This window comes from Scleropages formosus, chromosome 5 (genome assembly GCF_900964775.1).
Source record: "Scleropages formosus chromosome 5, fSclFor1.1, whole genome shotgun sequence".
Lineage (NCBI taxonomy): Eukaryota > Metazoa > Chordata > Actinopteri > Osteoglossiformes > Osteoglossidae > Scleropages > Scleropages formosus.
Window position 1 is genome coordinate 36,188,601 of NC_041810.1, and position 24,950 is coordinate 36,213,550.

The 24,950-nt window shown below is 42.4% G+C and overlaps 1 protein-coding gene across 1 annotated transcript in view; it reads right to left on the minus strand.

Annotated features, from left to right (window-relative positions):
* Positions 1-228: 228 nt before the first annotated feature.
* Positions 229-24,950, minus strand: part of LOC108933514 (dynein intermediate chain 1, axonemal-like) — a 38,623-nt gene continuing 13,901 nt past the window's right edge. Inside the window, exons 11-20 of the mRNA XM_029251967.1 lie at positions 24,448-24,565; positions 24,096-24,139; positions 23,768-24,015; positions 20,944-21,033; positions 18,280-18,367; positions 14,305-14,384; positions 11,634-11,782; positions 8,142-8,241; positions 6,963-7,145; positions 229-364 (exon numbers count right to left, since the gene is read on the minus strand). Coding sequence (XP_029107800.1) covers positions 260-364; positions 6,963-7,145; positions 8,142-8,241; positions 11,634-11,782; positions 14,305-14,384; positions 18,280-18,367; positions 20,944-21,033; positions 23,768-24,015; positions 24,096-24,139; positions 24,448-24,565 — 1,205 coding nt within the window. The 3' untranslated portion in view covers positions 229-259. The remainder of the gene's footprint in view (positions 365-6,962; positions 7,146-8,141; positions 8,242-11,633; positions 11,783-14,304; positions 14,385-18,279; positions 18,368-20,943; positions 21,034-23,767; positions 24,016-24,095; positions 24,140-24,447; positions 24,566-24,950) is intronic.

Below are 24,950 nucleotides of genomic sequence, written 5' to 3' on the forward strand. Positions count from 1 at the left end.
GTTGGATTGGGTTCTTGTGTACATTTGTTGTAATATGAACAGGGGGTATATCATCTTGTCCTGTGTATGTTGAATGGAATCGTTTTATAGATAGTCAATGTAAAATGGTAAGACCCTTTGCAAGTCAAAAGTTTTTTTAGCATAGAAACAAAATCCACATATTTGTTTATTTTTTGACTGACATAATACAAGAATAAAGTCCTTTTCATAAATTTGTTAATGTGCATTTCCTGGCCTTTTCCTTTACTCTAGGCAACATTCAGCCCAAGGAGCTGTTGTCTGGTTCTCTCTGTAAACTCAGCAGCTTCTCCATCTTTGCGACTTCCATCTCTGGAGTCTTGGGTGGCTCCTGGCCCTTTTTTTCCTAAGGAATTAAAAACAGCTGTTTACCAAGCAAGGTTTTATGGGTGCATACAAATTAATTCAGCGTAGCTGATCTTTTAAAACAATAAATACAATGCTATGTGCTTGAAGCAAGTTTATTTCCTGGAAACTGGCAATACAGTATTTCTCGCTGTCAAATACGATGTAGCTAAATATAAACAGTCTGTTGAATGTAAAAAGTGTTTCATGAGATCAGTTTGGTATGTGAATAATTGATTCACTGCTGACATAGCAAAAATGGTAGAAAGAATCTAGAACCAACAACCTCTTCCTTTAATCAAGACAACATCCTCCAAAATAGATATTTAGCCAAAACCATTATGATGTTGCTAACTTGTCAACTAAAATCCTTCGTGCTAAAATTTCTATCTTGTAGTAGGTTATTTGTAACTCTGTAATTTACCAAGATCCTGTACAATATGCGATTGTACTTTCTTGAATCCCTAGAACTATGAATTTCTTTTCTGAAGAGTATGAAAAATGTAACAGCCTGCAGAATATTACGTTAACATTCTATTCTATTCAACAAATCCCTGTTGTATGCTGATACCCAAGATCAAGCTTTTCTTTGTGCATTAGTTCTGAAATATCATGGTAATGTCTAAGTTCAGAAACGAAGGATTTAGTCCACCATTTAGTCCAGCAAACTAAAGCAGGAAAATACTATCAGTGACAGTCGCTGCAAAGTTGAAACGTTAACGGAGATGTGGTCAAGAAAGCAAACATTTCCACCTCCAATACTTGCTTCTGTCCGTCCGAACCGCTCACCCCATACGGGGCATGGGGAACCGGAGCCTAACCAGGCACACAGGGTGTAAGGCCGGAGGGGGAGGGGACACACCCAGGACGGGACGCCAGTCCGTCGCAAGGCACCTTGCTTCAATAAGTCTTAAACTCTTTTGGTGAAGCATATTGGTACGCACACACACAGTGGCTGAAACTACTTGTCCCGAGTGGGGTTGCGGTGAACTGGAGCCTAACCCAGCAACACGACGCAAAGCTGGAAAGGACACACCCAGGACAGTATGCCAGTCCATCACAAGGGACCCCAAGCAGGACTTGAACCCCAGACCAACCAGAGAGCAGGCCTTAGCCAAACCTGCTGCACCCTAGCACACTGGTATGATTTTTTAATTAATTTAATTTTTATATGTATTAGTTTGCTTAATTAGAACAAATGTGTGTAAAGTACACATTAATATTGCTATAAATGTATGGATTAAATTTTTCATTTTAATTAACATGTTTCAACATTAATAAATTCTGCTTCTGAAAATTTGAATAACTCATTTGTAGATAGCTTGTCAAGTCTGTTAAAAAAATGTACACAATTGTTTAATCTGTGTAATTTTTTTATATTAAACAAATCTGCTGTTGCTGCTCTCCACCCCAACTATTCACCAAAGCGGGCTCCAGAAAGGGTTGTCTACAAAGGTGTTGGATATTTCATTTTTATTTTCAGATCAGTCAGTGGTAAGCTTCAACCTTCTAAGAAATAATTTCAACCTACTGAATACAGGCTTATTTAAATACACACACACACACATTTTCAGAACCGCTTGTCCCATACGGGGTCACGGGGAACCGGAGCCTACCCGGCAACACAGGGCGTAAGGCCGGAGGGGGAGGGGACACACCCAGGACGGGACGCCAGTCCGTCGCAAGGCACCCCAAGCGGGACTCGAACCCCAGACCCACCGGAGAGCAGGACTGCAGCCCAACCCACTGCGCCACCGCACCCCTATTCGCTTATTTAAATATTTACAACTAAAGAACACATTAGCCTGCATTATATACCATTTTTCAAGGGCTGGTGTACTGGCACTTTTGATGGAGATTTGAGAACAGGACCTTGATGTGTCGCTTAGCAACCATGAATGGTCATCTATATGGGTAAAAGTCTTCCTTGCCTGCACCTCTCTCAGCGTCTACCAACAAAACTTCAAGTTCATTCACAGAATCTGTCTCACTCTAGTGCACCTTCACAGGATGTTTCCAGGCACATCTCAGCTGTGTTTTAAATGCAAAGCCTCTCCAGGCACTTTCACACATTTATTCTGGGAATGGCATAAGGTACAAGCTTACTGGACTGGGGTACAAGCAACAATCCAAAAAACCTTTAACAAAGAATTTGATCTCTCCTCAGCTATGCTTCTACATTTATTCATTTAGCTGACACTTTTCTCCAAAGCAACTTACAATGTTAAATTACCTACAATGATTTACTTATTCATACCACTAATTTTTCAGTGTAACAATACAGGGTAAGTATATTGTTCAAGGGTACTACTACAGCTGGAGGTGGGGATCAAACCTGTCATTTCAGCTGCCTGTATCAGTGATCTTAATCTTTTGGTCATTACCCAGAGTTCATGACCATAGGTGAGGGTAGGGACATACACTGACCAGTAAATAGAGAGCTTCGCCTTATGGCTCAGCTCCCCCTTCACCACTAAAGTCTGGTACAGTGACCACATTACTGCTGCCGGTGCTCCCAGCCTGCAGCTAATCTCTCGGTCCCTTCTCCACCCACTCGTAAACAGGACCACAAGATACTTAAACTCCTCCACCTGCGGCAAATTCTCTCCCCTTACCTGAAGGGGTTATGCCATCCTTTTCTGTGAGAGACCCATGGACTCAGACTTTGAGGTGCTGATCCTCATACCAACCGCTTCACACCTGGCTGCAAACCGTTCCAATGAGTCCACTACTGTGGGCCATTTGGTCTCTTTACAAGCAGAGTGAGAGCTGTGCCTGCATACTTGGAATTAAAAAATAAATAAGCTGTACAAAAATTTTAGTTAAAAAAGGGGTGGCGGCATGGTAACACAGTGAGCATTACAGCACCTGAACTCTTCGGGCATAGGTTCGAATACAGCTCAGTCTGTGTTTAGACTGCATGTTCTCCCTGTGGCTGTGTGTGGTTCTGGGATATGCTCTTGTGTTCCCCCACAATTCAAAGATTCAGGTGGGTTGATGCTAAATTGCCTGTAGTCTGAGTGAGTGTGTGTCTATGTTACTACTTTGCATAGGACTGGCATCCTGTCCTGGGTGTATCCCCCCAGCCTTGCACCCAGTGATTCTGGGATGGGCTTTGGACCCCCGTGATCTTGGCCAGGACATTCTGTTAATGAAAATAGATGGATGGATGGAAGTATCATGTAAAAAAAACTAATCAAGAACTGAAGTTACTTGGATTCAAAAAGAAGCTTTTTAATGTTATGAACCATTAGCAAAGTCAACACCTACAACTGCTGAACTAAAAAAAAATAAAAGAACAGTCTACTACAAGTTAATTAATTCATTTTCCATTTAGTGGACACTTTTAACCAAAGTTATTTACAACTGTTAGTACAGCAGGGTATTTGTACCAGAGAAGTTCAGTATCAGGTAATACAGCAGTAAAAGGACTGTGATTCAAACACAGCTTTTAGGTTACAAGTCATTATCCATAACTGCTACACTAATGACACAAAATAACCAAATAACCAACAAATTACTAAAAATGAATTGGTTGAGATGCTCCATATCCTAAAGGTGGAACCCTACAGGGATACCACTATAATATTCCATCGTGCTATAATACTGCAGCTTTTAATAAGCAGTAACAAGAAATTGCACGATACACCTTCCCTCTATTAATTTATTGTGCAGTATACTATATGAATCAATGAGCTGATTCTATGGAAAACTGGACTTGAGGAATCCTTATAGAACCGGGCTTAGAGCCATGGAGTCAATGTCAACACATAGTGAGAACTAATTTACATGTAAATTTATTTATTTTATTTATCAGACACTTTTGTGCACGGTGATGTACAATTCAGTCACAGGTATGCATTTTACCAGTAAAAAGATACAGTTCCAGACATATGATTCTCCAAGTACAGCCACTTAGTCAAAAAGCACCATTGCACAGGTGCAGATTATAACGGCGCTGAGGGGGTTATACCGGCATCCTGTAAATAGTTGATGTTAGTGTTCATTTGTGTACATAGTTGTGTGTGTCATGTGCTGATTGGTTGCCGTTCTATTTATGTTCAGTGTTGAAGAGGGGAATTCTGGGGAGTCCCGGGGTAGCTCCTTAACTGTGGGGCGTATTTGGGGGGCTGGGAGTGACCCAGGGGGATTCTCCAGTGTTCTGCACCTCTCGTACTGTCTGAAGCATCTTTGTCAAGACTGCTGGTGAAAGACATGTACGCGTCTAATAAAGAGCACGTTCGTTTTAATACTATACAAGTGCTGTAGCTGCTATAGAACTGGCAGTACTGGAGTTTCCTTACTGTCCTCTCCCTATACTGTCCTTTCTGCTGTTCTTGCCATCTCTGTCCCTCCTATTGTGGTCTCCCCTTTCCTCACACCTCCTGCCCCGCTGCTGTTTGTTCCCCTACTCTATGCCCATCATGGGCCTGACCCTTCTCCTTTACATTCTCCCCTGCGATTCCCCTTCAGCCTCCTGTGAGCACTCCTCCCCTCTCTCCTCCCCTCGTGCCACCATCTCTTTGATCTGAAATTCTGTCAAGCTCAGACATAGATCTGGTCTCTCTCCTTTCTCCTGCCAATGCCATCTACACCACCTCCGCCTGCACTGCGTTTCCAGCCAGGCCCTGCATTGCATTTAGTTGCTATATTGACGTGCTGTTTTCCGTATTTCCGCACTGCTGCCACGAGTTGATTACCTCACTCTTCTCGGCAACCTTGCTGCTTCTATACTTATCACAAACTGTTCTTGGCCAAAAGTGATGCGCACATTTCCCAGTGGAACCAACGTTTCTATTGGGGAGCCTTAGAAGACAAGCTGGACCAAACAGTGTTTGTTGGGTTTGAGAGTGACATCATGCATAGTCTGTGGTTCCCTCGCTCATACCTCATAATTCACATCCACTCATCTCACTGCCATCTGCTCAGTCTTCCTTATCGCATGACTCCATTGAGCATCGCATCCACCCTAAAGGTCTTGAGTCACCCATTACCTGCGCCAATCAAGAGAAGTCTGTGAATTCTTATGGATGCTACGTTGTTTTCATGGACGGAAACCAATCATGTGACAGAATTGCTATTTCATTTCTATCGACATAACGGACCGAAGCTGCTTGCATTACCCTCCATTATCAATGTGAACAATTTGAAGTGCAGCATGTTATTGTACGAACTCTCAGCTTTTAACATACAAGCAACAATGCTACCACCAATTATGTGAAACAAAACTGTTAAACTGTTACCTCCTATGCAGAAGTATTTTTTATGAAGAGCACAGGATTACAACAAAATTTCTTCAATCAGTCACCTAGTCGCCCCTTCCTCTATGGTATATCTCAACTGACTGTCACGCATAACCGAGGGCGTGAGGGCGGCTGGACCCAACTGCAGGATCGGTTATCAGGAACCAAGGGATCAGGCAAGTGCTCGTTGTCGGGGACGGGCGAAGAGTCGGTGGATCAGCGGTCAGGGTGAGAGTGAGGATCCAAGGACGAGGTCAGGGGACGAAGCGAAGGGTCGAAAGTCGGGAAACGGAGACAGAAAGCAAGGAACGAGGAAGAACTAGACATAGCAGAGGAGGGACGGTTGTCTCAGCGAGATTCCGTGATTGTACGGGAGCTGAGGAGGGTCTTTTAAGGTTGCGTGTACTGATTGGTGTCTGGTGCTTGAATGGTATCAGGTGTTGTCCAGTGTGATGCAGGTGTGGACGTGACACTGAGCAGGAAGAAGTACAAATATCTGAGCAATACATGTTTAACTGAAAATGTATTGCTCAGATATTTGAATCAAAAAGCTGAATGAATACAAAGTATACTTATGAGAGTGTGTTATAATACTGTTGCTGACATCTGAGAGTTATTAAATAACCCCCTTTTCTAACATTACTTCATGAATATTTTGCTAACCAACTTACACTCTGTTAATGCATGTAAATTAAAATAAACATTTTCTAGGACTGCATGCTACATTTGAAGCACCTAGCAGCTATGTGTGGCTATGTGTTGTAAGCTCCTTGCACTTTTTGCATGAAAGTAACAGCAGACCTTCAAGTCAGTAATCATGTTTCTTTTCCACAACCAAAAGTTGTCAAACTTGGACTTTTTTTTTGCATAGTGGAGTCTTTTTTCCTGGCAGTGTTGTAACATCCAGTGATACGATAGAGAATCTGCATGGCCCTCTGAGAGCTCATATGAACCCCTGCTCATTTAACGCTGTGAGGGCCTCTCATTATTTGGGAAGACGGTTAAAAAAATGCCATCTATTTGTAGAATACATGACTGTTGTGTTTGTTATAAACATGCTGCAGCACCGATGCGTCGGCGCACATGCATGCGCTTGCACGCGCATAATGTACAAATAAAGCTGACGTATTCTGTTCCACTGAACCTCATGCGGACCTTGTTGTTTCACGGATTGCGGATTTAATAACGACATTTTATTCAGTTTTAGCTTTGGGCTCTCTGACTTCATGATTTTTTTGTATATTATCCTATTAAGCACCCTTGACTGAGATGAGGCCTGGGCCAAATGGCCCTGGTGGGCCCCCGTCTCTTAAGGCCTGCTTTGCTCTTTCTGTGCTGCCAGTGTGCCAATCTTACCTTGGGTTTCTTGCGCAGGTTTGGAGAGAGCTTGAGGGTGGTCACGCAGCCCCGGTCATCACCGACAATTATGATTGGGTATACTAGATTGAAATCAATGTGCGTAAGCTTAGCCTTCTTTGGCACCACAGGTTGCTGGCAGAGAGCCTCATACTTGTTGATGCTCAAATCAAAAACGTGCACCTTGAAAGAACAAAGGAACAGGAAGGTAACGATTTATCTTTTCAATCTTGAACACTCTTGTCTCTCTTGTCTCTTGGTGAGATGTAAATCAGACACTAGTTATTACCATATTAATTACCATATCCCTGAACTAATGCCCTAATGGACACCTGCAAACGTGCACTGACATCTCATAAGCACTCTGCTGTACTTGTACACATAAGCACATATACACCCATACTCACTACATATATTCATTAGAAATACTCAGCTTTCACTTCTCTGAATGTACCCAGAATCTGAAATCGACATACTGTTTTTATTGCATGTAGGAGTTAAAAAAAAAAAAAAATCCCACTAAGGTCTAACTTCAGCTATTACGTGACATACAAATATAAAGAATTTTTAGTACTTAACCCCAGTATAAGGAACTGTCTTGGTTCAGCTATCCCATACTTACTCCCTGAAAGCAAGTGATGATTTGCAGAACTGCATTTTAAGAATATATGGAACCATTAAGTTAAGGTGAAAGAGTGGTACTACTATCCCAGAATTTCCCCAAAGGACAAAGAAACCCAGTAATGACTTATGATCAGAATTTTTCACTGGAGGACAGTTTGCTTCTGAGCTGCTTCCCCTAACATTTAATCAAATTTGTATAACATTCTTTTTACACTAACAATAGTAAAAAAAATATATGCAAACATATTGTCTTACCCCAGTCCTCTCTTATGCTTTACACATACATGATGTAGTCAGTTTTTTAAATATGTTCTTTACATTCCTTAATAAAAAATTACATCTGACTGAAACCAGTTTTAGTAATTCAGATTAATTTCACCTAGGGCACTATTAGGCTCCTGGCCATATTACTACATTACACAAGATCATTCACAGCTTAAGTCTCCCTACTGTCGAGAGTTCCATGTTCATTTCTCTTTCATCACTGTGATAATGACATAGGAAATAGAACGGGACATTTTCATGCTCAAGTTTGTCTCCTTTAAGGTTCCTTACCTTGCCATCAGTGGTGACAGCAGCAAACACTGTGGAAGAGTAGGGGGACCATGCCACATCCCCCACTGCAGAGTTCATGTCAAAGGTGAACATGGGGGTTCTGCAGTTGCAAAAAAGAGGATCGCAGTGAGATCCAAAGTTGGCACTTGCTTTTCTTTGCATTGAAAAATTTAAGCAAGAAGAGCTGGTAGCGAAGTGGTTAGAGTTGTTTTCTTTGGAACTAAAGGCCATAGGTTTGAATTCCACCTAATACCTGTAGTAGTCTTTCACACAGTACTTACCTTAAAATTGCTCCAGGAAAATTACCCAGCTGTTTAAATGGGTAAATAATCGTAAGTTGCTTTGGAGAAAAGCATCAACTCAATGAATAAATGGTAGCAAGTCTGAATTTTGGATTACTAATTATCGAATGTGGTGAAAAAACAAAGTTGTGAAAGTAACCACAAGCTTCCATCAAGTGCAGTAAAATCCATTACCTACTTGTGTTTATAACATATTACAGTGTAGTCTTCAACATATAGCATTTAGGATCCAATTGTTGCATTCCCCAAACATATTAACAGAAATTGTGGGTGGCACAGCAAGTAGTGCTGCTGTCTCACAGCACCTGGATATTGCGAGAGGATGTGGGTTTGACTCCCCGCTCAGTCTGTGTGGAGTTTGCATGTTCTCCCTGTGTCTGCGTGGGTTTCCTCCCACAGTCCAAAGACATGCTGTTCAGGTGGGTTGGTGATGCTAAAGTCATCCATAGTGTGCGTCTGTGAGTATTGTGTGTTTCACTGGTGAATGTATGGGTGACCCATTGTAAGTAGTGTATTTAGCAGTGTAAGTCATCTGGATGAATAAGGTGTGTGGACTAATAACACTACATAGAGTTGATTGGAAGTGGCCTTGGAAAAAAAGTGTATGTCAAAAAAAGTAATATAAAATGAATGTGCTGTTTCATTATTATTTTTTGAATATGTATATATTGAGTCCTCATTTTAAGAATGATTCATCCATCCATCCATTTTCTAGGCCGCTTAGTCCTTCTAGGGTCATGGTGGCAATAGGGAGAGCACAGAAGCCCAGATGCAACTGTCCCTCACAGCTTCCCCCAGCTCAACCCAGGGGATCCTCAACTGCTCCCAGACCAACTGTGAGATATAATCTCTCCAGTGGGTTCTGGGCCGATCTCGGGGTCTCGTCCCAGTTGTCCGTGCCTGGCATACCTCCAAAGAGAGACGCCCAGGGGGCATCCTTACCAGATGCCCATCCACCCCAACTAGCTCCTCTCAATGTGGAGGAGTAGCAGCTCTACTCTGAGTTCCTCCTGGATGGCCGAACTCCTCACCCTGTCACGGAAAGTGAGTTCCACCACCCTGTGGAGAAAACTCATTTCAGCCACTTGTATCCGTGATCTTAATCTTTCGGTCATTATCCAGAGTTCATGACCATAGGTTAGGGTAGGGATGTAGACTGACTGGTAAATAGAGAGCTTGCTTTATGACTTAGCTCCCTCTTCACCACTACAGTCTGGTACAGCGACCGCATTACTGCTGCCGCTGCTCTCAGTCTATAGTTGATCTCACACTCCCTTCTCCCCTCACTTGTGAAGAAGACCGCAAGATACTTAAACTTCTCCACCGGGTAAATTCTCTCCCCTTACCTGAAGGGGGCATGCCATCCTTTCCAGTGAGAGAACCATGGACTCAGAATTGGAAGTGCTGATTCTCATACCAACCGCTTCACACTCGGCTGCAAACTGTTCCACTGTATGCTGGAGGCATCCATGTAACGGTGCCAAAAGGACAACATTATCTGCAAAAAGCAGAGACATCACCTTCCGACCCCCCACATAGAATGCCCTCATGACCTCAACAGCACCTTGATATTCTATCCATGAAAGCCACAAACAGGAGTGGAGACAAGGCACAACCTTGGCGGAGTCCAACACCCACACTGAACGGGCTTGACTTAATGCCGAGTATACAGACATAGCTCTTGCTCTGTGTGTACAGAGACCGAATGGTCCGCAATAGTGGCCCTGGCACCCCATATTTCTGAAGCACCTCCCACAGAATTTCACAGGGAACACGGTGGTAGGCCTTCTCCAAGTCCACAAAACACATGTAGGCTGGATCAGTGAACTCCCATGCCCCCTCAATTATCTGTGAGAGGGTAAAAAGCTGGTCCACCGTTCCATGGCCAGGACGGAATCCACATTGTTCCTCTTCAATCTGAGGTTCAACTATCGGCCAGAGTCTCCTTTCCAGCACCCTGGGACAGACTTTCCTAGGGAAGCTTAGAAGTGTGATACCCCGGTAGTTGGCACACACTCTCCGGTCCCCTTTCTTAAAGACAGGGACCACTATCCCAGTTTGCCAATCCAAAGCCACTATCCTTGAGGTCCATGCAACATTGCAGAGGCGTGTCAGCCATGACAGCCCCACAACATCCAGGGCCTTAAGCAGTTCTGGGCGAATCTCATCCATCCCCGGTGCTTTGCCACTGTGAAGCTTTCCAACCACCTTAATGACTTCCCTCAGGGAAATGGGCTCTGACACCCCGGAAGTATCTGGCCCTGACTCCTTTAAGGTAGGCATATCTTTTGGGTTTAGTAGTTTCTCAAAGTGCTCCTTCCATCTTCTGAGAATATACTCATTTGAGGTGAGCGGGGACACTGCTATTTTTTTGACAGAGGGCAATGTAATAGCCTGCGAGTTTGAGCAGGAAAATGTTTAATGTAAATAGTTGGACTATGGGAAAAATGTGAATAAAGTGTGAAACCACTGGGGGGATTTACGGGCAAAATACAGGGACGACCGTGTTTGCCAGTGAGAAGAAAGAAGCTTGGAGATGCTAAGCTGGCTTGAGGGGTAGGTCCTTGAGGAAAAGGGGTCCTTGGATCGAGAGCGTTGGTTCCCTATATGCCGGTGTTCCAATAAAATACTGGAAATGAATGCTGCCTGTGCGTCCTTCTTTGCCTCATCTGAACTCAGAGTGCTGTGCGCTATGATATCATAAGGTAATGACAATAAGTTTATAGAAGAAACCAACACTCAGCACCGAATATGAAATTTTTTATTGATCAAATTTTATTGTTGGTGAATTTAACTGAGTTTTTTAAAATTATTTTTATCAAATTTTACCTATTAACACATCTGGTGACTTTACATTTATTTACATTTACATTTATTCACTTAGCAGACGCTTTACTCCAAAGCAACTTACAATGGATTCTATGTAGTGTTATGAGCCCACACACCTTATTCACCAAGGTGATTTACACTGCTAGAAACACTACTTAAAATGGGTCCCTCATCCATACATCAGTGGAATACACTCTGTTTCACTCACACACTTTACTGGAGCTTTTTAGTTCAACTGCTTCATGCAAGGGTACTACAGCAGGGCCTCTCTGGGGAACTGAATGGGCAAACTTAGGTTACAACTCTTTCCTTGAAATACTATGTTTACAAAAAGAAAATGGTGCAACAATCAAAACCATACCTAACAGTGTGGTCCCAGATCTTGACAGTCCAATCAGCACTGCAGGAGAGAAAGACTTTGGGATGGAAGTAGTTCCAGCGCACCGCATGCACAGACATGTGGTGTCCATCGTAGGTCTCGAGAAACTGGCTAGAATAGGCCTTCGAACACTGGGAATTTAAATTTAAAAAGGAAAGCAGAAAAGCACCAACATAACATCCACATTAAAATGAACAGAATTGGAGGGTGTTTACAGTTATGATTTTCTTTAGCAATTTCAGCTAAAACATCTTCATGTTAGACTCATTCATTCAGACTGCAGCCATGGACTGTTCATACGCTTAGTCCGCTCTGTTTAAGAGAGCAAAGCAGGCAGCAATTCAAAACTCACTACTCGTGGATTATGTGACCGAAGAGGGCTTGTAAAATGGAACAAAATGAACAATAACTGTCGCTAACGCAACATTGCTAAAACACACACGACTATCTATCCCGGTGGCTCTTGTCAATAAATGTTAGAACACTTAAAAATAATTAAAGCCAAAACTGGTAAGCAGCAAAGAACCCCTGGTGCTATAACAGGTACAAATATGCAGGAGCTACGTGTAGCAGCTTACAAACCTGCACAGGGTACAATCCTGTGTCCACAGTACTAGCAGCTGCCCCAATGGCTGAACGAACACTTGTTTACATGGAAAGTCATTATAAGATAAGATAAGATAAGATAAAACTTTATTCATCCCAAAGGAAATTCTACATGTGTAAATAATCCATTAGCACTGAAGGCAGCAGTGCATTCTTTACCATGCAAGAGTATCATAGATGCAATAGTGAGGATGGAATGCTGCCTCACTCATATAACACGCAAGATGAATGAAATGTACATGAAAAAACTGTTATGTGGTATGGCATGGAGTGGAGCACAGAGGCACACGGTGATGTCCCAGCTGTGATGTCCCAGCACCAGGAGCTGACTAGCAGTTCCACAACTGAAACAGATTTCAAGAAACCAGGAAGTTGGTGCGAAACCAAAGCTCATCAGTCTCTCTTTTCATCCTACGCTCGACAGGAGGACACAGAAATAAGCCACAGCAGTTTGCAGTGCCTATAGGATTATACGGTATGTGCTCTGACAGGCACAAAAGGTCTACCTGACCAATCAATCTTAGACAGAACAATTTCAGAGAGGGCAACTGAGAAAATAATGCTGAATTTGTATGTGTCCATATCCTTTGTTTCCTACTGATCCCTTTTCCCCTCTTATATCTTTGTGCTTTGCTCCATGTGTAAATGTCACTGTTCTTGAAGGACAGACCTGTTATCATGTGAAACAAATATCAGAAAAATTTGACAATAAAGTTCACTTGTGTCACATCGTATCACAAGAGGTGCCTGTGAGGCTGGCCAGAATGATTCTGACTCAGCTCTGTCTATTTTAAGGTTTGGATTCTCTTGGATTATATTCTCAGACTTTTTCACATGAGTAAAACTCCATTTTGATGTGACCTCTCTTTCAGACTTGTAAGAGAGCAGCTGTTCCTGACTGTGATTCTCCATATGAGGAAAGCCCTCTCAAAACCCTCTAGAGAAATCCTGGCATGTGTAACAGATGTGATTTAACTGATGCTGAGCTCTAATGCTGGCTGCTACCTACAAGTGGGAGTGTTACTGTGAAGCTGCAACTCCAGCCAGAACAGGGGCATGGAGAAATGCGAAACACGATGATTTGCATTGCTGCTATAATAAGGGTTGCCTGTCTGCCTGAGCTTTATGTATAAGGAAATGACAGTGTAACTGTTGCAAAGAGGGAAATAAATTTGTGAGGGACAGATGTGCAGTTTAGTGAAGTCAAATTGCTGAGAGAAAATATCGCTTACTGAATTTACTTCCATTCATCTGCTTACAATATGTCTTAACATTATAAAATTTATCCCTCTATACACACACTATCTGAAACCACTTGTTCTAAGCGGGGTCGTAGTGAGCCAAAGCCTAACCCGGTAATGCAGGGTACAAGGCTGGAGGGGGAGGGGACACACCCAGGATGGGATGCCAGTCCATCGCAAGGCACCCCAAACAGGACTCGAACCCCAGACCCACCAGAGAGCAGGACCCAGCCATACCTGCTGCACCACCATGCCCCTCACCAGATATATACAAATTTATGTATTTTCTACAAAATAAAAAACATCAAAATAATTTTTACAATCAATTATTATACCAAAAAAAAAAAGATTCAAATACAGACCCCACATATAGGCAGAAGTACACAAATTTAGACAGGAGACATTCTCACAGCCTAATTTCCTTCAACTATTCCTGAACAAACATTGCATCAGACACAGATTGACATTTCTAATTCAAATTACAGTTTTCATCTCCAAAACTGCTTGAAAGATGATTTGATCTCTGAAAAAATAGTAATGTATATTTATTCTCCCAGTAATACGCATTAATGTCCTACACATGATTAACGGCACAAATTTCTTGGAATTCCAACTTATACATTTTTTCAGGGTACTGAACATATTACTTTAACGGTATGATAGTAGGTTTGCAATTCAATAATTTAATGTAATACTACAGTGTTATCTTTCCATAAATTAAAAAAACTGTTCATATTTACTGTTAATGGTAATTATAGTTAAACCAGTTCAGCCCCATAAAAAACTGAGGACTTAGTGTTACTTACCTTGAAAATCTTCCCTTCTTCTGTGCCAACCAAAAAGAGGTAATCAATTTGTTTGTGGAAGTCAAATGATGTACCACATGCTGTGGAAAAAAGAAATGCTTTTCATAAGTAAAATAAATTTTAAAGGAACTTTAAAAAAAAATCAAAGCATACAGACTTCACAAATTACCATTCATGTATATATTACTAGAAGTTTTGCCTAGTTAAAAGTTGAATACATTATTTTATTTTTACTTTCCAACTATAGTAATAGGATACTTAAAATTTTGCCATGTAAAGAAACATGTTGTAAATATTTTGTTTATTGTATACACACACATACATAGTCTGAACCACTTGTCCCATATGGGGTCACAGAGAGCCAGAGCCTAACCCAGCAACACAGGGCATAGGGCTGGAGGAGGAGGGGACACACCCAGGACAGGACGCCAGTCCATCGCAAGGCACCCCAAGCAGGACTTGAACCCCAGGCCCACTAGAAAGCAGGACCCAGGCCAACTCACTGTGCCACCACACCCCCATACTTACTGTATAGTTTTAACATAAGATTTTCAATGCAATACATATTACATTAAGTCTACAGCCACACTCCTCAAGCTATGTCCTCAAGTTATGAAGACAACTGGGACCAGAAGTCTATTTGTAACTTGATTTGTTCATAAACGTAAAGTCACTTGTATTACTAAGTCACAAAGCTTAATAATCCAGATGTCCCTTGATTTATTTACAGTGCTTTCAGAACATATTCAGACCACTTTGTTATTTTCATATTTTTAAGTTGCAGCATTATGCTAAAATTGTTTAACTTCTTTTATCCCTCATCAATCGACACTCTATACCCCACAATGACAAAGCAAAAACATATACACACAGGCTGAAGCTGCTTGTCCCAGCTGGGGTTGTGGTGAGCTGGGGCCTGGCCCAGAAGCACAGGGCATGGGACTGGGGGAGGGGAACACCCAGCGTGGGACATCAGTCTGTCACAAGACACCCCAAGCAGGACTTGAACCCCAGATCTGCCAGGGAACAAGACTCAGCCAAGCCTGCTACTCCACCGCATTCCCCGAAAGCAAAAACAAGATTTTAGAAATTTTTGCAATTTTATTAAAAATAAAAAACTCAAATATCACACTGACATAAGTATTCAGACCCTTTGCTATGACACTTGAAATTTACATGCATCCCATTTCTATTGATCCTCTTTGTGATACTGATCATCACCTGCAGAATTTAGAAACAGGAATATGTCAAGGCACAGATCTGGGGAAGGCTACAAAAAATTCCTGCTGCATTAAAGGTTCCCAAGAGCACAGTGTCATCCATAATTCTTAAATGGAAGAAGTTCCTAGAGGTGGCTGCCTGGACAAACTGAGCAAGAATGGCCTTGTTAAGAAGGGTGACCAAAACACCCGAGCTCCAGATATCGTGTGGAAATGGCAGAAGCTTCCCACGCTCCACCGACCTAGGCTTTATGGCAGAGGGGCTAGACAGAAACCTTTCTTTAGTAAAAGACACATGAAAGCCCACTTGGAGTTTATCAAAGGCACCTAAATGACTCTCAGACTGTGAGGAACAAGATCCTCTGGTCTGATGAAACCAAGATTGAACTATCTGGCATCAATTCTAAGTGTCACGTCTGGAGAAGATCAGGCACTGTTCATCACCTGCTCCATACCATCCCAATGGTGAGGCACTGTGGTGGCAGTATCATGCTGTGGGGTTGTTTTTCAGCGGCAGGGACTGGGAGATTAGTCAAGGTTGAGGGAAAGCTGAATGGAGCAAAGTACAGACATATCCTTAATGAAAACCTGCTGCAGAGTGCTCTGGACCTCAGGCTTGACCAAAGGTTCACCTTGTAACAGGAAAATTACCTTAAGAAAAAGCAAAAAGCACATAAATGCCTAAGGGACACATCTGTGAATGTCCTTGAGTGGCCCACCCAGAGCCTGGAGAGAGCTGAGAATAGCTGTCCACCAATGGTCTCCATCCATCCTGACAGAGCTTAAGAAGATCTGCAGAGAAGAATGGCAGAAAATCCCCACATCCAGGTGTGCAAAGCCTGTCACATCATACCAAAGAAGACTTGAGGCTGTAAGTACTGCCAAAGTTGCTTCAACTAAGCACTAAGTAAAGGGCATATACTTATGTCAATGTGATATATCAGTTTTTTATTTTTAATACACACACACAGTTTCAGAACCGCTTGTCCCACACGGGGTCACGGGGAACCGGAGCCTACCCGGTAACACAGGGCGTAGGGCCGGAAGGGGAGGGGACACACCCAGGATGGGACGCCAGTCCGTCGCAAGGCACTCCAAGCGGGACTTGCAAAATTTCTAAAATCCAGTTTTTTATTAGCCATTATGGGTGTCAGTGCCAAGACTTGTAGACAGGAGGTAGGTTTTAGGACCCAAGACCCAAGTGCGTTTATTCCGGCCAAAACACAGGGGCAGGCGAAATCTGTGGTCAGTGACAGGTGTGGGTATTCTGAGGCTCAGGTGTCGTTTCAAGGGCAAGGCAACACTCAATACACGGATAAACAAGTAGGGGTCGAAAACCAGGGGAAACAGGAACGATGAACAGGGTGTAGGGAGTAGAGTGCTGAACATACAAGCCGAGCAGGTAGGTGTTGTAGATTCCGTAATCCTGTGCGGGGACGGCGTTGCCTTTATCCCTGGCTGTGTTGATTAGCATCAGGTGAGGCTGCTTGGCTTGAGGGTGAGGGTATGACAATGGGGTATTGAGTATAAACTAATGAGGGAAAAATGAATTTTAACAATTTTAGCTTAATGAAACATAAAAACGTGAAAAAGTGAAGGGGGGTTTGATTACTTTCTGAATGCAATGTATGTAGGTTCTGTACAAAGGAAAATAGCAGTATACATTTATCTGACACTTTTCTCCAAAGCAACTTACAATTATTTACTCATTTAGATAGCTGGAGCAATTCAGGGTAAGTACCTTGCTCAAGGGTACTACAGCCAAAGGTGAGACTCAAACCTTTGACGTGTAGGTCTTAAGGCAGTAGCTCTAACCACTACACTACCAGCTGTCCCCAGGAAAAGTTTGTATTTGTAAAATTCAGCTCACGTAAAAGGTTCTGCAAAAAAAGAGAAAGCTATAATCGAGTAAAAAAAAAAAAAGATAACTGCTCTTCCAATGCAAGACTGTAGCGGTTTAGAGTCTATGATGGAAACATAGTGCAAGGCTTTATACTCCTGCTCCCCGATCTGCTGCAGGTGCATCTGCTTTGTGTGGGGGTGGGGGCGTGACACCTATTGATTCATCCCATACGTATGTGCAACGTATGCCAGCATTCCTACTCTCTTAGGATGGATTTTACTTCCAACTAATGGCCAGATATGTAAAGGAAGGTCATTTTCACTGTGCAACCCAGATTTTTTGAAAACATACAAGTGAAGAAAATAAAATCACTAAAAAAAATTTTGATCTGAAGATTCGTTACTTGAATTTTGAGAACAGGAAGACCCACTAAATGTAACATTTGAAAAATTCCACTTATGTAAAGGGTTCAGCATATTAATGCACTTTTTGAACCGCTTGTCCCATACAGGGTCACGGGGAACCAGAGCCTACCCGGCAAAGCAGGGCATAAGGCCAGAGGGGGAGGGGACACACCCAGGACGGGATGCCAGTCTGTCGCAAGGCACCCCAAGCAGGACTCGAACCGCAGACCCACCGGAGAGGAGGAGGACCCGGGCCAACCCACTGCGCCACTGCACCCCCTTGTGTATTAATGCTTTCATGAAAAAATATCTGTCTGTTCTTCTGATATCAACCTGCAAGTTTCAACAATTAATGAAAAAAAAACAAATGCAAATATGTATCTCTTGTTTTTTGACTACGATTAGAAGCTGGGCATTTTCACTCTCACACAGGTCAGCAGAGTGACGTGGGAATGGTAACAGCCTTTTATGTCACTGTACTCTAGGCTACTTGTCAAGGTGTTCTTACCTGGATTGAGAAACTGCAATTCCTCCAACCCTTGTGTCAGTCCATCACCCATCGATAGTTTGATAATTTCTGTGAAGACCAGTTCATTCTACAACCACAGAAGTAAATCGTCACAGACAAAGCCAGTTAAAATGTAATAAATTGAGAAAAATCAACATATCAGGAATTATTAGAAGTACTAGACTGGTTGTGCATTTTAGCAGATGTATTTTGTATTGGGACTTACACCTGCCCTCCTCCTCCACCCTCCTCTCTCACTGCTGACAATTTTGCCTTCTTTTTCGGAGACAGTGTCAACTCAATCACGAACAACTTCTTGGCATCTACTTGCCTCGATCATGCTGGACCTCCCTGTGAAGTCACACTCTCCGAATTTAACCCCCTGTCAGAAACTTAAATCTCCAACCTCCTGCTGTCACACAGAGTCACCTGCACAGAGAACCTGCTCCCTTGACCTGATCCCTTTGCCACACTTACGGGACATTTACCTGCAACTTACCTCTTTCATCTCCAAGACCATCAGCTCCTCACTCTCCTCTGGCTGCTTCCCATCTGCCTTCAAATCTGCCCTCATTTCACTGCTGTTAAAGAAACGCTCTCTGGGTCCTGACTCAGTGAAAAACTACAGACCAGTCTTCCTCCCTTTTCTGTCAAAAACTCTGGAATGGGCAACCTGTGATCAAGTATCTACATTTGTCACCCAGAATGATCTCCTCAAAAGGTATCAGTCTGGATTCAAAGTTGGACATTCCACCAAGACAGTTCTCCTGGCAGTGTCAGATGCTCTGCAGTTAGCTAGATGGGCCTCCCTCTCCTTGGTCCTCATGCTCCTTGACCTGTCTGCAGCATTTGACAATGTCAACCACCAGATTCTACTGGCCGCTCTTGGACAGCTTGGCATCAAAGAAACTGCACTGAAATGGTTTTACTCCTACCTGTCAGATAGATCCTTCCCAAGTGGTCTGGTGGGACTCCCGATCATCCCCTCAATCTCTCTCAACGGTGTCGAGCAAGGGTCAGTACTGAGCCACCCAACTCTTCACAATCTTCACCTCTTCTCTTGGTCCTGTCATCGCCTCCCACAGATTCTCCTACCGCTGGTATGGTAGTGATAGCTGGCTCTTCCTCTCTTTTCCACCTAGAGCTACAAACATTTCCTCACGCACCGTTGCCCGCCTCTCGGACATCTCTGCCTGGATCTCTGATCACCACCTACAACTAAACCTCTCTAAAACAGAGATCTCTCACCTCCCAACTTGTCTGTTTTCCTATCGAGGACTCCCTATCAAATTAGATAACTCAGTCATTTTGCCTGCCTCCTTGGCTAAGAGCCTTGGGATAATGATTGACTCATGTCTGTCTTTTTCTCAACACATTACAGTTACAACCTGGACCTGCAGATACAACCTGTAAAACATCTGCAGGATCCATCCTTAACACACAAGAGACTCTGTGCAACTACTTGTCCAGGCCATGGTGACATTATGCCTGGACTACTGCAACTCTCTCCTGTCTGGCCTTCCAGTCTCTGTCATCAAACCTCTCTAGGATACAGAATGCTGCTGCATGAATGGTGTTTGACCTGCTGAAGCATTCCCATGCATCACCCCTCCTTGTCTCTCTGCATTGGCTTCCTACAGCTGCCTGGATCAAATTCAAGACTCTGGTCACAGACTACAAAACCATCAACAGATCTGCTCCCTGATATCGACAAGACGTGATCACTCACTACACCCCAAACAGACCGCTATGCTCCTCCACCTCTGCCTGTGCAGGTGGTCCTATGCACGAAAGGTTGAAAATCAAAAGCACAAAGGCTTTTGGTTCTAGTTCTGTGGTGGAATGATCTCCTCCTCTCACTCAGAACTGCAGAATCTCTCTCTACATTTAAGAAGGGTCTCAACCCTAACCTCTTTTGGACTCACTTCTCCCCTGATCTCTTCAGTGCATAATAAACGTATAAATGTTTATGTTTAATAATTTTGTAATTACAAATTGTTGAATAAACCTTGATAAGGGGGGCGCGGTGGCGCGGTGGGTTGGACCACAGTCCTGTTTTCCAGTGGGTCTGGGGTTTGAGTCCTGCTTGGGGTGCCTTGCGATGGACTGGCGTCCCGTCCTGGGTGTGTCCCCTCCCCCTCCGGCCTTACGCCCTGTGTTGCCGGGTAGGCTCCGGTTCCCCGCGACCCCGTATGGGATAAGCGGTTCTGAAAATGTGTGTGTGTGTGTGTGTGTGTGTGTGTGTGTGTGAATAAACCTTTATGCAGCAACTTGTGTAATGTATACTGGTTGATACGGTGGAATGTGACAAATTGACTGTACTTTAGAATGACGTGTTTGCATCCATGTCTTGCCTTCTCTTGATGTAATGTACTCATTGTATTTTTCTCTGAGATGTGCGTTGCTTTAGAGAAAAGCATCTGCTAAATTAATAAATGTAAATGTAAATGACAGTTTTTTTCATTTACAGAGGTAGAAAATCTATGATGAAACCAGCCATTTCCAGATCAAAATTGTTACTTATTGCAGCATGAGCTGCTTTTCCGAATGTCCAAAGAAAATGATATACACTTACTACTTTACAGTAAAAATATATAATGCATTTAAATGTGTTTCTTGACAGACAGAGGTAGTCATACAACAATTTACACTATTTTTGCTTGCCTTGACAAGAGTCCAAGACACCACACGACCATCTGAGGAGACAGAAAATAAATTGTGATTGCTGTCCAAGTCATCCTTTTGCCATTTCACCTGGAAAACAAAAATACTGCATTGAAAACAAACTGTTAACTCACAGAATCTCATCATGTCACATGACTCAAAGTGGTCAATAAAATGTTTGAGCTGATCTTTAATATAAATATATTGTTTTTTTTAATAAATACTGTTTTAAACACATTGCATCTTTTACACATAAATTAGACACAGAGGGTATATAACAGTAGTGGCTTAAGGTTGAGCCTCAGTATTCTTGAGCTGCTGGTTGTAGGTTTGAATGCAGCTCAGGGTGTACAGCTTTATGTTCTCCTGGTGTTTGCAACTCATGAACATGTACAGATGAAGGCAGCAGTAAAGTGTCTCCACACCCTCGTTTAACTAGAAAACCACAAGTGGTTGCTCTGAGTCAATTCTGACTTGCTGGCATTTACCATTACCTTGGTACCAAAGATAGAGTGCTTTGAAAAAGTATTTTCCTCCTTTCCAATGTGCTCTGTATTTGCAGCTTTTTCACAGTAATTTGACCACATCTAGCACTACATGAGTGGAGCCTAAAAGACAAAAAAATTACACTCATATCGTTTTAATGTCATTTCCAGCTACTTAAACTCTTTCCAGCAAAAGTCATGTTGGCAAAACAGATTCATAGACACAAATCACGCCACATTCAAAAGAAATTTCTGAATACAACTGGAGAAAATCTGCTGAAGCCAGCGCCAGTCTGGACAGGAAATCACATCCATTTCTAGGACTCTGAAACTCAACTGAACCATGGTCAGAGTGATACTCATCAAATGGAGAAAGTCTGAAACCATGGTGAATCTACCTGGAAGTGGCCTTCTAGCCAAATTCTCTCAATGAGCAAAGTTTAAAATTATTAATGAGCTCAAAAAGAAACCCAGGGAACATCCAGGGAACAAGCATCTCTTGTCAAAGTTCTTGTCAATGTTCATAACTCCACAATAATAAAGTCACTGTGCAAACATGGGATTCATTGGTAAGTGGTACAGTGGGGCGTGGTGGTGCAATGGGTTCAGCCGTTCCCCGCTGTATGGCGGTCTGTGGTTCGAGCCCTACTTGGGGTGCTTTGTGACAGACTGGTGTCCTATCCTGGGTGTGTCCCCTCCCCCTTGCGCCCTGTATTGCCGGGTAAGGCTCCAACTTGCTGTGACCCTGCTTGGGACAAGTGGTTGTGGATGATGGATGGAAAGCAGTATGCCAGAAACCAGTGCTCACCCAAGAGAATATGGAATCTCATGTGCAGTTTGCAAAAAAGGACCTTTGTGTCTCTTCTGTAGGTTATTGAATTGAAAGTATAACTTTTTGGCAATATGGGTATGTGAAGTGAGGTTGAAGCACAGCAAGGTCATACAGCAAGACAATGATCCCAAACATACAAACAAGACAACATCAAAATGGTTGAAATGAACCAAATTAAAGCTATGGTATGGACTATTCAAAACTGTGATCTAAAGGTAATTGGGATGTTGTGGCAAGACCTGGAAATAGCTGTTTATGTTCTAAAACCTGCAAATGTTGCTTAGTCACAGCAATTCTACGTGGAGCAGTGGGCCAAAATTCCTCCACATCAATGTAAGACCCTTGTCAACTGCTACAGGAAGCATTTAGCTGAAGTCATTGCAGTTAAAGGTGGTGCAACCAGTTACTGATTATCAAGGGGCAATTGCTTTTTCCTCATCTATAACTGCACATTTCCCCATCTTCCACACCAAAGAAATGACATAATGGCAGCACTAGTGTCACTCTTAGGCTCCATTCATTTACTACTACAATTGGCAAAAAGATCTGATCAAATTTCAAAGAGCTGATGTGAAAATGCTGCAAAAACAAAGAAAACTGGAAAAGATACCTTTCACAGCGCTGTCTACAGGAAACTGATAACCACTGACATGAAGCAGCTTGTTAGGGTGTTTGGTCAGCACAAGCTTCCAGAACAGTGACAGTGCACCTTGGCATAATACATATAATGCAGAGGCAGTATAACTATTAAGTGAAGGAATAAATAATCTTTTAACCACAAACCACCTTTTTGTTTCCACTTTCTAAACAAAAAAAAACTACCTTGGCAGATTTAGGTTCAGCTGTGAAATTCTGCCTCACAATATGTATCCTTATGTTGACCATGAAAGTTATAATTGCTCATAAGAATCACATAATTCCTCTGTACTGAGTTATTTTGTAAAGGTATAACTTGCGACATTAGTAGATCATACAAAGTCGCTTGTAATGATACTGTCGTTCAAGATAATTGGATGCATTTTTTTATTTAAAGTTTTATTACAGGTAATTTTCCATGCAACTGACGTGCAAGAGAAGCCACACTTCATACGGAGAAGGAACTCTCATATGGCAGTCATAGCTGTGTATTTTGAACTGAAATGCTGTTCCTGTTAGTCATGTCTCATAAGTGAGAGTGGACAGCTCGTTATGCGATTTTTCTTTTGGATACAAATTTGCTTGTACCCATTTAGACAGTTTGATATCTTACATAAGTAATAGAAATTAATGGTCACACCTATGACTTAATCCAAGAACTTCAAGGTTAGAATCCTGTTCTTATTCAACACGCATCACCATGAAAAATTGTGGCATTAGATAAAACGTTTTCCTGGATAGTTACCTGACTCCAGGATATGACATCAGTACCCATTTCAGGACTAGGTACTTCAGGTAAAAAGGCTCTGCCCTTGACCACTAAGGCAGCCACTGTTTTACAGACAATTTCAGAAAATTTTTTTCAAAGTACCTGCCAAACAGGGTCAGTGTGCATTCCGGACTTTGCAGTGCTCCTGTACATCGGTTGGGTGCTTTTCTCCTTCAGGTTGTAGACGGCTATGCAGCCGTTGTAGAATCCCACTGCCACCAAGTGGGAGAGTTTTGCATGGATGTCCAAGCACATAACACCTGATAGTGTGATGTAGGAGTACTCAGGGAAGGTGGGGTTCTTCAATGAGTAGAAGAGCACCATTCCATACCCCTGTTTGGTGAAGTCATCTGCAGCGAAGACGATGTTATGTGCATCTTCAAAATAACAACTGCCTCACTCAAAGAGTTTTGAAACAGGATATACTTACAAGACCCGAGGCCTACAGCAAACAAGTCTTTGTATCGTTGATTCCTATGTGATAATATAACAAAAGGATGTGTCAGACATTCATTACATTTCATTCTATTATCCACATAAATGTATTGCACATAATTTTCCTCCTGCAAAAAAATTAGTGAAAATTTAAATGCAGTGTTTGTTTATACAACATTTTTGTGTTGTAATTAGATCAATGTAATTATTTGGAGCCATAACCTTTATAGCGCACTTAGCTGGTGTATGCCAGTACCTTGCATGAGGACAAGCAGCTATTGATAATACATGAATGGGTGAGTGAGTAAGAGTGAGTTCACAAAACAGGTATAACAATGATTACTAACCAGCAGAGGGAGGTCACAGCCAACCCTTTGACTTTATCATGCTGAAATTTCCAGAGTGGAAGTAATGTGCCCTCCTGCTCTCGGAACTCATCAGAAGAATCTTCAAAATATTTGAAATCTTAGAGGACAAACAGGACACTATTAGTTCAGCTAGGAAGTAGATTAAACCAAAGCGTCTTTCATACTATGGAACAAAAATGTCTTCAAGGAGGTTGTGGTTCATTCAAACACCATTGTCAAGGTGTTTTAAATTTCTCCATAAAAATATGCCCTGACCAGGACAGTCCACAAGGTAAACAGACAAAAACCCCACAATAAAAAAAGAGCTCAGCAGATGTAATCACACTATGAGAAAATGTTTCAAATGCCTCTGCATTACATGTAAATATTACTTCATTCATAATTCATTAATTTAGCTAAACCTTTTCTCCAAAGCAACTTACAATGTAGAGCTGCTTATTATTTATCCATTTATACAGCTTGGTCATTTTACTGGAGCAATG